Source organism: Pseudophryne corroboree, chromosome 9 (assembly GCF_028390025.1).
Source record: "Pseudophryne corroboree isolate aPseCor3 chromosome 9, aPseCor3.hap2, whole genome shotgun sequence".
Lineage (NCBI taxonomy): Eukaryota > Metazoa > Chordata > Amphibia > Anura > Myobatrachidae > Pseudophryne > Pseudophryne corroboree.
The window spans coordinates 77623185-77636920 of NC_086452.1; the positions used below are offsets into that span (position 1 = coordinate 77623185).

A 13736-nucleotide genomic window follows, 5' to 3' on the forward strand; every position below is an offset into this window, starting at 1 on the left:
TCCATGGCTTAGTACATCTGGTTCATAGTCCGCTACTTCATGCACATTACTAAAATGAAATCATATACCCCAGATGTTGCTTATGTCAGCGGTGTATGCTCTGTGGGTAATTCCTTAATCCTGTGCCTGCTTCTGTCTGCTAAGCCTTGCTCAGCCAGTGAATGTGTCTCTTGAAATCTGCAGTACCAGTCTGAGGACGATCTGATCGAATGGGCGAAGAGGGAAAGCGAGCGTGAGGAGGAAGAAAGGCTCCAGAGACTAAAGCAGCAGGAACAGGAGGACCTGGATCTGGCCATAGCACTCAGCAAGTCCGAGATCTCAGAAGAGTGAGCCACCTGGTGCCTCTCTGGTCTATATTAACTAACTGTGTAATTCCTTAGAAATATTTAAATAGTTGTCAGCCCTCTACCTATGAAGTATTTACGCATCTCTCGGACACTTGCTCCAGTAGAGGCTTCTCTAGCGGAGAACAGGTAACGTTAGCCGTTTGTGTTTTGGACATGACTGAGGAGTGATACTTTGTATTTTTGCATCCTGTAGTACGGCCGACACCTTGCTGATGAAATAACTCTCTTCCGGAAGTTGCACAGTGTTACATATAGTTGTGGTTGTGCCTTTAGAGAACACGAATAACCCAGGAATTGATGGTAGTGCCTCAAATATGCTTCTTCACTTGATGGACTGCTTGGTTGGCAGTGATGGCGTTGTGTTTCTTTACAACCTTGTTCTCTGGAGCAGAACCAGTGGGGGTGAAGAGTTGTCCCTCTATATTGTTACATAACATACTCCTACTTTTATATAAACTTCATCAGTAGTCTATCCCAGTTCTCATCTCCGTAATGCAGTATTATTCTGCTGAGCGCTATGATGTGGTGTGGGATAGGTTAACGGAAGACCAGCCAATCCCAACCAACGTGATGAAAGTCACTGTAACGTGGTGAGATTCACTGTAAATGTAGTTAGCACCTAAGGGATCCCCAACCTTTACCCAGTGCCTGATTGTTTCCTGAAGGCTAAGCTCAAAGCCGTGTTTCTTGTGCTACAACCAATCTGGTTTTGGGAGGCTCGATTCCTATTTAAATGCTCCCTTAACTTATGTACTCATTATCAACTAATTGGTGCCTTTATTTTGCGCAAACTGTGCTTACTATGGTGTGTTAGGGATCATAGGGATCAGGTTTGCCTTCTTCTCACTAGTGCCAATGTCCACCCCCTTCATATACTTGTGGATAATATTTTAAACCCCATAGATGAAGAATAATTCCTGACATACCATCAGATCTGTGTTGTGATTATCCTGATGCAACTGAAGTAAGGGTCAGCTACTTGGTTAGTGACCATGCGGGTAACACTCAAGGAATACGTGGTTATAAACGAATTAATTAATTAATAAGGTGAATTGTGGGGAGCAAACCGGACAAAGATAACTATTTTAAGGGATAACTTTTATTTCTAATTTTTAAGGAAAACAATCAGAAAATAAGGTCTTGTGCACAATTGTAAAGCAATCTTTCATCTGGAATACTTTAGATTTTTCTCAAAAAATAGAACTTCACTTTCTGCCCTGTCTCACTGAGCATGCCCTTACCCTGCGGCAGGGGGGCATACATGAACTCGTACAGTAAACCGGTCAATCCCATAATGGGCGGGTACAGCAACAGAGTCAGAGGAAGCAGGGGGTGGTGCTTGGTCAAACAAAGTTTCAGAGATTTTTATTTTTCTAGTGGGGTTTTTAAAAGCATTCCAGGCTTGAAAAGGCTTTATCCTGCAACTGATCCTATGATCTGATCATTGTCTAGAAAGCCAGAGTTGATGGGGTCTGTTCTCTTCATGTGTCATTTACCAGCATTCATTTCTGGACTCTTCTAGGTGATTTTATGTTGCAGTTTATGTCATAGCTCTTGAAGAGTGACTCATTAGCTGATCACCAATATGCTGCTTATGGATCCATTTTAACCTGCACAAATGGCTTTGTGGATCCAGAGGAAAACATTACATTGGATTAACTCATTTCATGTGTTTTCTCGCCATCACATGTAACAAATCTGGCAAGTTGGTGGCCCTATAGATCGTTTTGTCCTACATTTATGCCACTGGTGCTTGTACACTTAGCGTGTGATTGTCTGGATTTATATCCCAATGACTGCACATTCAATAACCCTTCTAGAGCCTAATGGGCCATTGCCAGTAATGGTTCATCGGTCACCCTTTTTAATCTTCCACTCCTTTTCCTTTTCAGAATATCCTTAATACTCCTCCTAAAGAAGCTTACACGTCATTACATATTAATGAACTTGTGCCTGGAACATACCATAATAAGGAGTATTTATATGTGGTATATTGACTCAAATACGTGGTACATGTTCCTTGGAGTGTAAGCCTTGTGTTGCACAAGATGGCGTTTGAACAAAAAGTTGTTACTGTTCAGCGGCCAAAATGTATATTCTATATTACTGATATTTGGGATACCTGTGTCATTATGCGATGAGACACATTCACAGTCATGTGTGGATGAGAATCATCGCTCCCTCCTAGCCCTCTGACACATACAATGTTATTTTAAATGTACACTAATGTTTTACAGAAGTATAGAATCTGTTTGTTACAATGAATACTCTGTGGACCAATATTATTATTATTATTATTAAATATGTATATAAAAAATGCATTTATTATATGTTCATTCTACTGACGTGCAGCTGTTCTGTGCTGGAAATGTAATTGTAACCACTATAATAAGCCCGGTATCTCGCCCCTGGGTCCTGCGTGGGTTGCATAATATATTGCTACAGTGCGTTTCGTGTCCTATGCAGGATTCCAGAGGCGGACACCTGCTTCTCTTAAATAACTCTTGGTTTGTTTTTCCATTTTTTGTTTTTCTATGTTTTATTGCAGCTAGATGGTGTAATTATGGACATAAAATGTACTTTAATAAAGTGTAAATTGATTGAGCTTGGCTGCCTTACTAGAATTTGGAACACTCATTTTATTCCCAATCATAAGAGCCAGTTTGGGGTAACTTTATGGTGGTGATGCGGAGTATGACATTGGTTTTGCTTGATTGTCCTCAATTCTGACAAGCACAGATGAGAAACAAGAAAGACACAATAGACAATGAGAACCACTCAACTGCCAATTGTCAGCTGACAGTGGCTAATTACTTATGGAGGTAATTCTGAGTTGATCGCAGCAGCAAATTTGTTAGCAGTTGGGCAAAACCATGTGCACTGCAGGGGGGGGCAGATATAACATGTGCAGAGAGAGTTAGATTTGGGTGTGGTGTGTTCAATCTGCAATCTAAATTGCAGTGTAAAAATAAAGCAGCCAGTATTTACCCTGCACAGAAACAAAATAACCCACCCAAATCTAACTCTCTCTGCACATGTTATATCTGCCTCCCCTGCAGTGCACATGGTTTTGCCCAACTGCTAAAGTTCCTGCTGCGATCAACTCAGAATTACCCCCTATGTACGAAGGGGAAATATTATAGAATGATCGTAGAGTGAACACCTAGCTTATTCACTTATCTCTCCTTATAGTATGTTATGGTAGGTTCCCATATGCACACGTTATGGGTAAGTTCCCTATTCATTGAGGGTATCCATTATATCAGGAACTAGACCCAATTTGGAGAAAAAAACTTTAATCTTTGAATTCAGCAGCCCCAACATTCCTCAGTGATATCACTGTCCGAGACTTAGTACATCTCCCCCATCATCCCAAGGTAAGGTCGTTTCTTATCAAGTCTCCAACAGATGAGCTATACAGATCAAAGTGGAGTGGAGCAGTCACCTCCCTGGCTGCTAGGCAACAGTTTGTTTTCTCTGACGTCCTAGTGGATGCTGGGGACTCCGTCAGGACCATGGGGAATAGCGGCTCCGCAGGAGACAGGGCACAAAATTTAAAAGTTTGACCACTAGGTGGTGTGTACTGGCTCCTCCCCCTATGACCCTCCTCCAAGCCTCAGTTAGGTTTTTGTGCCCGTCCGAGCAGGGTGCAATCTAGGTGGCTCTCATAAAGAGCTGCTTAGAGTAAAAGTTTTGATAGTTTTATTATTTTCAGTGAGTCCTGCTGGCAACAGGCTCACTGCAACGAGGGACCTAGGGGAGAAGAAGTGAACTCACCTGCGTGCAGGATGGATTTGCTTCTTAGGCTACTGGACACTAGCTCCAGAGGGACGATCACAGGTACAGCCTGGATGGGTCACCGGAGCCGCGCCGCCGACCCCCTTGCAGATGCCGAAGTAAGAAGAGGTCCAGAAACCGGCGGCTGAAGGCTTTTCAGTCTTCATGAGGTAGCGCACAGCACTGCAGCTGTGCGCCATTGCGCTCAGGCACACTTCACACCGGCGGTCACTGAGGGTGCAGGGCGCTGGGGGGGGCGCCCTGGGCAGCAATGTTAATACCTTTCTGGCTAAAAAGAATACATCACATATAGTCCATGAGGCTATATGGATGTATTTCACCCCTGCCAGGTCTCAGAAAAACCGGGAGAAGAGCCCGCCGGAATAGGGGGCGGGGCCTATCTCCTCAGCACACAGCGCCATTTTCCTACACAGCTCTGCTGCTAGGAAGGCTCCCAGGCTCTCCCCTGCACTGCACTACAGAAACAGGGTAAAAAACAGAGAGGGGGGGCATTTTTTGGCGATATTATATATATTTAAGCAGCTATAAGGAAACAACACTTATATAAGGTTGTTCCTATATAATTATAGCGCTTTGGTGTGTGCTGGCAAACTCTCCCTCTGTCTCCCCAAAGGGCTAGTGGGGTCCTGTCTTCTATCAGAGCATTCCCTGTGTGTCTGCTGTGTGTCGGTACGTGTGTGTCGACATGTATGAGGACGATGTTGGTGTGGAGGCGGAGCAATTGCCGGTAATGGTGATGTCACCCCCTAGGGAGTCGACACCGGAATGGATGGCTTTGTTTATGGAATTACGTGATAATGTCAGCACGCTGCAAAAGTCGGTTGACGACATGAGACGACCGGCAAACCAGTTAGTACCTGTACAGGCGTCTCAAACACCGTCAGGGGCTGTAAAACGCCCTTTGCCTCAGTCGGTCGACACAGACCCAGACACGGACACCGAATCTAGTGTCGACGGTGAAGAAACGAACGTATTTTCCAGTAGGGCCACACGTTATATGATCACGGCAATGAAGGAGGCTTTGCATATCTCTGATACTGCAAGTACCACAAAAAGGGGTATTATGTGGGGTCTGAAAAAACTACCTGTAGTTTTTCCTGAATCAGAGGAATTGAATGACGTGTGTGATGAAGCGTGGGTTACCCCTGATAAAAAAACTGCTAATTTCAAAGAAGTTATTGGCGTTATACCCTTTCCCGCCAGAGGTTAGGGCGCGCTGGGAAACACCCCCTAGGGTGGACAAGGCGCTCACACGTTTATCCAAACAAGTGGCGTTACCGTCTCCTGATACGGCCGCCCTCAAGGATCCAGCTGATAGGAGGCTGGAAAATACTCTAAAAAGTATATACACACATACTGGTGTTATACTGCGACCAGCAATCGCCTCAGCCTGGATGTGCAGTGCTGGGGTGGCTTGGTCGGATTCCCTGACTGAAAATATTGATACCCTGGATAGGGACAGTATTTTATTGACTATAGAGCAATTAAAGGATGCATTCCTTTATATGCGAGATGCACAGAGGGATATCTGCACTCTGGCATCAAGAGTAAGTGCGATGTCCATATCTGCCAGAAGAAGTCTATGGACACGACAGTGGTCAGGCGATGCGGATTCCAAACGGCATATGGAAGTATTGCCGTATAAAGGGGAGGAATTATTTGGGGTCGGTCTATCGGATTTGGTAGCCACGGCAACAGCCGGGAAGTCCACCTTTTTACCTCAAGTCCCCTCCCAGCAGAAAAAGCCGCAGTCTTTTCAGCCGCAGTCCTTTCGTTCCTATAAGAACAAGCGAGCAAAAGGTCATTCATATTTGCCCCGAGGCAAAGGAAAGGGTAAGAGACTGCAGCAAGCAGCCCCTTCCCAGGAGCAGAAGTCCTCCCCAGCTTCTGCAAAGGCCTCAGCATGACGCTGGGACCTTACAAGCGGACTCAGGGGCGGTGGGGGGTCGCCTCAAGAATTTCAGCGCACAGTGGGCTCACTCGCAGGTGGACCCCTGGATCCTGCAGGTAGTATCTCAGGGTTACAGGTTGGAATTCGAGAAGTCTCCCCCTCGCCGGTTCCTAAAATCTGCTTTGCCAACGTCTCCCTCAGACAGGGCGACGGTATTGGAAGCCATTCACAAGCTGTATTCTCAGCAGGTGATAATCAAGGTACCCCTTCTACAACAGGGAAAGGGGTATTACTCCACGCTATTTGTGGTACCGAAGCCGGACGGCTCGGTAAGACCTATTCTAAATCTGAAATCTCTGAACCTGTACATACAAAAATTCAAGTTCAAGATGGAGTCACTCAGAGCAGTGATAGCGAATCTGGAAGAAGGGGATTTTATGGTGTCCTTAGACATCAAGGATGCTTACCTTCATGTCCCAATTTGCCCTTCACACCAAGGGTACCTCAGGTTCGTGGTACAAAACTGTCATCATCAGTTTCAGACGCTGCCGTTTGGATTGTCCACGGCACCCAGGGTCTTTACCAAGGTAATGGCCGAAATGATGATCCTTCTTCGAAGAGAAGGCGTATTAATTATCCCTTACTTGGACGATCTCCTGATAAGGGCAAGATCCAGAGAACAGCTGGAGGTCGGAGTAGCACTAACTCAAGTAGTGCTCCAACAGCACGGGTGGATTCTGAATTTTCCAAAATCCCAACTGATCCCGACGACACGTCTGCTGTTCCTAGGGATGATTCTGGACACTGTTCAGAAAAAGGTATTTCTTCCGGAGGAGAAAGCCAGGGAGTTATCCGAACTCGTCAGGAACCTCCTAAAACCAGGGACAGTGTCTGTGCATCAATGCACAAGAGTCCTGGAAAAAAGGGTCTCTCTGCTATGGTGGTTGCAGAGTGCTCATCTGTTAGAGGGCCGCAGATTCGGCATACAGAACTGGGTCCTAGTGACCACGGATGCCAGCCTGAGAGGCTGGGGAGCGGTCACACAAGGAAGAAACTTCCAGGGCGTGTGGTCAAGCCTGGAAACGTCTCTTCACATAAATATACTGGAACTAAGAGCAATCTACAATGCTCTAAGCCTGGCAAACCCTCTGCTTCAGGGTCAGCCGGTGTTGATCCAGTCGGACAACATCACGGCAGTCGCCCACGTAAACAGACAGGGCGGCACAAGAAGCAGGAGGGCAATGGCAGAGGCTGCAAGGATTCTTCGCTGGGCGGAAAATCATGTGATAGCACTGTCAGCAGTGTTCATCCCGGGAGTGGACAACTGGGAAGCAGACTTCCTCAGCAGACACGATCTTCACCCGGGAGAGTGGGGACTTCATCCAGAAGTCTTCCACATGATTGTAGTCCATTGGGAAAGACCAATGGTGGACATGATGGCGTCCCGCCTCAACAAAAAACTGGACAGGTATTGCGCCAGGTCAAGAGACCCTCAGGCAATAGCTGTGGACGCTCTGGTAACACCATGGGTGTACCAGTCAGTGTATGTGTTTCCTCCTCTGCCTCTCATACCCAAGGTACTGAGAATTATACGGCAAGGGGAGTAAGAACGATACTAGTGGCTCCGGACTGGCCAAGAAGGACTTGGTACCCGGAACTTCGGGAGATGCTCACGGAAGATCCGTGGCCTCTACCTCTAAGAAGGGATCTGCTTCAGCAGGGACCGTGTCTATTCCAAGACTTACCGCGGCTGCGTTTGACGGCATGGCGGTTGAACGCCGGATCCTAAGGGAAAAAGGCATTCCGGAGGAGGTCATCCCTACCCTGGTCAAAGCCAGGAAGGAGGTGACTGCACAACATTATCACCGCATTTGGAGAAAATATGTTGCATGGTGTGAGGCCAGGAAGGCCCCGACAGAGGAATTTCAACTGGGTCGATTCCTACATTTCCTGCAAACAGGATTATCTATGGGCCTCAAATTAGGGTCCATTAAGGTTCAAATTTCGGCCCTGTCGATTTTCTTCCAGAAAGAATTGGCTTCAGTTCCTGAAGTCCAGACTTTTGTAAAAGGAGTACTACATATACAGCCCCCGGTTGTGCCCCCAGTGGCACCGTGGGATCTCAATGTAGTTTTGGATTTTCTCAAATCCCATTGGTTTGAGCCACTCAAATCGGTAGATTTGAAATATCTTACATGGAAAGTAACCATGCTACTGGCCCTGGCTTCAGCCAGGAGAGTGTCGGAATTGGCGGCTTTATCGTATAAAAGCCCATATCTAATTTTCCATTCGGACAGGGCAGAATTGAGGACGCGTCCTCATTTTCTGCCTAAGGTGGTATCAGCGTTTCACCTGAACCAGCCTATTGTGGTGCCTGCGGCTACTAGCGATTTGGAGGATTCCAAGTTGCTGGACGTTGTCAGAGCATTGAAAATATATATTTCAAGGACGGCTGGAGTCAGAAAATCTGACTCGCTGTTTATACTGTATGCACCCAACAAGCTGGGTGCTCCTGCTTCTAAGCAGACGATTGCTCGTTGGATTTGTAGCTCAATTCAACTGGCACATTCTGTGGCAGGCCTGCCACAGCCTAAATCTGTCAATGCCCACTCCACAAGGAAGGTGGGCTCATCTTGGGCGGCTGCCCGAGGGGTCTCGGCATTACAACTCTGCCGAGCAGCTACGTGGTCAGGGGAGAACACGTTTGTAAAATTCTACAAATTTGATACCCTGGCTAAGAAGGACCTGGAGTTCTCTCATTCGGGGCTGCAGAGTCATCCGCACTCTCCCGCCCGTTTGGGAGCTTTGGTATAATCCCCATGGTCCTGATGAAGTCCCCAGCATCCACTAGGACGTCAGAGAAAATAAGAATTTACTCACCGGTAATTCTATTTCTCGTAGTCCGTAGTGGATGCTGGGCGCCCATCCCAAGTGCGGATTGTCTGCAATACTTGTACATAGTTATTGTTACAAAAAAATCGGGTTGTTTATTGTTGTGAGCCATCTTTTCAGAGGCTCCTACGTTATCATACTGTTAACTGGGTTCAGATCACAAGTTGTACGGTGTGATTGGTGTGGCTGGTATGAGTCTTACCCGGGATTCAAAATCCTTCCTTATTGTGTACGCTCGTCCGGGCACAGTATCCTAACTGAGGCTTGGAGGAGGGTCATAGGGGGAGGAGCCAGTACACACCACCTAGTGGTCAAACTTTTAAATTTTGTGCCCTGTCTCCTGCGGAGCCGCTATTCCCCATGGTCCTGACGGAGTCCCCAGCATCCACTACGGACTACGAGAAATAGAATTACCGGTGAGTAAATTCTTATTTTCTTAATCCGGGACATTAGTGTAATTAGTTCAGTAATTTCCCCATATATTATTAATGACCTACTTCGGATAGCTGATGTTATTGGGATGTCCGGTAACTATAACCACACTTCGGAAGCAATGAGTTATACATCTCTAATTTCTCTTACGTCCTAGAGGATGCTGGGGACTCCGTAAGGACCATGGGGATAGACGGGCTCCGCAGGAGACATGGGTACTAAAAAAGAACTTTAGGTATGGGTGTGCACTGACTCCTCCCTCTATGCCCCTCCTCCAGACCTCAGTTTAATACTGTGCCCAGAGGAGACTGGGTGCATTACAGGGAGCTCTCCTGAGTTTCCTGAAAAGAAAGTATTTTGTTAGGTTTTTTATTTTCAGGGAGCCTGCTGGCAACCGATTCCCTGCATCGAGGGACTGAGGGGAGAGAAACAGACCTACTTCTGTGAATTTCAAGGCTCTGTTTCTTAGGCTACTGGATACCATTAGCTCCAGAGGGAACGGAACGCAGGTCTCACCCTTGCCGTTCGTCCCGGAGCCGCGCCGCCGTCCTCCTCGTAGAGCCGGAAGATAGAAGCCGGGTGAGTATGTGAAGAAAGAAGACTTCAGAGGCGGCAGAAGACTTCAGATCTTCATTGCTCCCACACAACACACACACACGGCAGGCACTGTAAGGGTGCAGGGCGCAGGGGGGGCGCCCTGGGCAGCAATAATAACCTCCATATCTGGCTTAAAAGGATATATACAGGCTGGGCACTATATATAAGAGATCCCCCGCCAGTTTTGAAAATTTTCAGCGGGACCGAAGCCCGCCGCTGAGGGGGCGGCGCTTGTTCCTCAGCACTCACCGACGCCATTTTCTCCACAGCACACCGCTGAGAGGAAGCTCCTCGGACTCTCCCCTGCTTACACGGTGAAAGAGCGTTTTAAAGAGGGGGGGGGGCACATAATTTGGCGCAGATAAGATAAACAGCGCTATCTGGGAAAACATTGGTTTTTTTTTTCCTGGATCCTTGGCGCTGGGTGTGTGCTGGCATACTCTCTCTCTGTCTCTCCAAAGGGCCTTAAGGGGGAACTGTTTTCAGATAAGAGTATTCCCTGAGTGTGTGGTGTCGGTACGCGTGTGTGTGAAATGTTTTAAGTGCTAATGTGAATTTATTGCACAAAAGGTTGGACAAAGCGGAGTCCAGGGAAGGTACAGGGTGTCAAGCCCTGCCTGCCCCTATGTCACAGGGACCGTCGGGGGCTCAAAAGCGACCACTATCCCAAATAGTAGACACGGATTCTGACTCCAGTGTCGACTCCGATGATGCAAAGTTACAGCCAAAATTGGCTAAAAGTATTCAATATATGATTATTGCAATAAAAGATGTTTTGCATATCACAGAGGACCCCCCTGTCCCTGACACGAGGGTACACATGTAAAAGGAAAAGAAACCTGAGGTAACCTTTCCCCCGTCTCATGAGGTGAACGAGTTATTTGAAAAGGCTTGGGAATCTCCAGACAAAAAACTGCAGATACCCAAAAGGATTCTTATGGCGCATCCTTTCCCGAATAAGGACAGGATACGGTAGGAATCCGCCCCAAGGGTGGATAAAGCGTTGACACGCTTGTCCAAAAAGGTAGCGCTGCCATCCCAAGATACGGCTACCCTCAGGGATCCTGCTGATCGCAAGCAGGAGACTACCTTGAAGTCCATTTACACACATTCTGGTACCTTACTCAGACCGGCGATAGCGTCGGCTTGGGTTTGTAGCGCTGTAGCAGCATGGACAGATACCTTTTCTTTTTCATCCACAAGGGGTCACTGGAGTACTCTTGGGATATGGACGGTTCCACAGGAACTAGGCACTGAATAAATTAAAATTTGAGACTACTCCTCCCCTCCATATCCCAGAGTACCTCAGTGTTTTTTCGGTGCTCACAGAGCAACAAGGCTTGTGGAGTTGGTCCACAATTATTGGATTTCTTTTGATTTTTTCAATGGTCTACATCCCTTCCCCCCTTCCAGAAAGGCGAGGGTCCGGGATAGTGGAAGCTGCTGAAGCAGCTGTGGGTGTCGAGCCTCTCTGAAAGAGTTCCTTCACCACCACGTGCAGGACTCCCTGCAGAAAAGGCTGGACGGAGCTTACAGAAGAAGCCCCGTCATAGCCCTCACCACAGGGTCCAGGTATGTTGGGACGGGGCGGTCAGCTCACGCTGCCAACCCGCTGTGTGGGGATACTGTGTGTGTGTGTGGCCGCCCGCCGCTGCTTTCAGCCGCCTGCCGCCGCTTCCAGCGCCGCTGATTACGCTGCCTCCCTGCCGCTCTGAGCAACGCCGGCCACATTGATTTATGCATAGGCCGCTCCACGGCTCTATGCAGCGCGCTCCCCGGCCCTCGATGCCGCTTCCGGCTCCCTCTCCACCATAGCCCGGCTCCGTGTATAGAGAGCGGTACAAGGAGCACGGGGGGGGGGGGGGGGCACACAAATGAGAGTTAGTTGTAAAAGGCAGGCTCCATAGCCTAGTGAGTAACTTTGCTGCCACAGTGATATTCACTGCACACAGAAATGTCAGGGTCACTGGATAAAATCTCATGTTCAACACTTGTTGATAAAGGGGAAAGTATGTTTACTAGAATACAGCAGCGCTGGATATGTATTACAATAGGCTATTAAGTCTTTGTTAAACAGGATACAAGTTATATGTGCAGGTTTGAATGCAACATAAGATGTTTATTAAATCTGCTTACATAATTATAAGTCTGCACTTTGTGTTATACTGTGAGCATGGGGACATATTTAACCATGCTTTCTGTTGTTTTTCCTGTTGTATTTCCAGAATTTCCTGTATTACATCTCTCCTCCATTGAAGGCGCAGGGGTGTTAAGGGGAATTTGGGATCAGGCATATTGCTGGCGTGCACTGCACTTGGCCAGATATATATTTATAGAGACACCTTAGTGCTATTTACTGAGTCGCGCAAGTTGTCTCTTTGTATTTTGTATTGTCTGTCTGCATAATGAGTAAGACACCAGCAAAGACTAAAAAGCAGTTTCTTTTTCATCCACTAGGGGTCACTGGAGTACTCTTGGGATATGGACGGTGTTAGCAAGGACTGGGCACTGAATATTCAAATTTCAGTAACTCTCCTCCCCTCCATACTCCCAGAATACCTCAGTGTTTTTTCGGTGCTCACATGGACAGGAAGCACAAGTGTGGACCTCCAGAGGGGGACATACATTTTTTACTTTTAAATATTACAATCCTTTCCCAGCTTACACAAAAGCTCTGGGTACGGGATTATAGAAGCTGCTGCGTGCAGCTCTTGGCGTGTCGGGCCTCACAAAGGAGCCCCCTCACAGCCACAAGCAGCTCAGCTAACAACAGCTGAGACTGCAGAAAGGACTGAACGGAGCTTGCTGGAAGAAGCCCCGTCAGAGTCCAAGTACATCAGCTACCTTCAGCTGAGAATGCAGAACGGAGCTTGCTGTAGAAGCCCCGTCAGAGCACAGGAACCAAGGTATTTATGACCGGGGCGGTCAGCTCACGCTGCCGCCCCGCCGTGTGGGGGGACTGCTCTGTGCGTCGCCCCAGGCATCCCATTGCTCCGTCCCCGCCACCGCTGTTATCAGCTCCCCGCCGCCGCTCCCCTATTCCCGGCCGCCGCTCCGAGGGACGCGCTGGAAGGCCGCTACAAGCGCTGTTCTCAGCGCTCCCTGCTTGTAATGCAATCAGACCGCGGACAGCGTTCAGTGCTGCCGCGGTCTGTTCCTGTAATGGCCAGAGGCTTAGGGGAAGGTAACTGCTCAGACCGCGAACGGCGTTCACTGCTGCCGCGGTCTGTCTCAATAACGGCCGGCAGCTCAGCACTGCCAGCGCTCCCTGCACACGCTAAGGGGGTAGCGGGGGGGGGGGGGGGAGATGCCGGCGCCTATGATCACTCAGACCGCGGACAGTGCACACTGCTGCCGCGGTCTGTCCCTGTGAAACAGCCCTCTTAACTAGTGGGCTCATGCTGGGCAGTCAGGAGTTTCCCTATCCCTATTACATGTAGCGCAGCTGCAGGGGGGGGGGGGGGATTATGCCACAGCAGCAGCAATAGATCTATAAGAAAATGTATATAAAATACTGTATGTATATATGGTCATGTAAGAAAATATGCTATATGTTCTTTGACTATAAGCACATGGATGGAGGCCATTTTAATCATACTTTCTGTTTCTTTTCCAGAACGTTCCTGTCCTACAACACTGCTCCACCGGATGGCGCAGGGGCGTTGGTAGGAATTTTTGAATCAGGTTTCTTATGGCCACGTGCACTGCATTTTGACCATATGCACATTTTCGCAATTTTACTGAGGTGGAATTGGTCTGTCTTTGTCTATTTATTTGTC

General features: G+C 47.9%; 1 protein-coding gene across 6 annotated transcripts in view; it reads left to right on the plus strand.

Annotated features, from left to right (window-relative positions):
- Window positions 1-2951, plus strand: part of EPS15 (epidermal growth factor receptor pathway substrate 15) — a 258145-nt gene extending 255194 nt beyond the window's left edge. For 5 of the 6 annotated variants that reach the window (XM_063939551.1, XM_063939554.1, XM_063939552.1 and 2 more), the window contains one exon: window positions 184-2951. In XM_063939551.1, coding sequence (XP_063795621.1) covers window positions 184-330 — 147 coding nt within the window. In that variant the 3' untranslated portion in view covers window positions 331-2951. The remainder of the gene's footprint in view (window positions 1-183) is intronic. The other variant, XM_063939555.1, reaches the window with a different exon arrangement.
- The last annotated feature ends 10785 nt before the right edge of the window (window positions 2952-13736 follow it).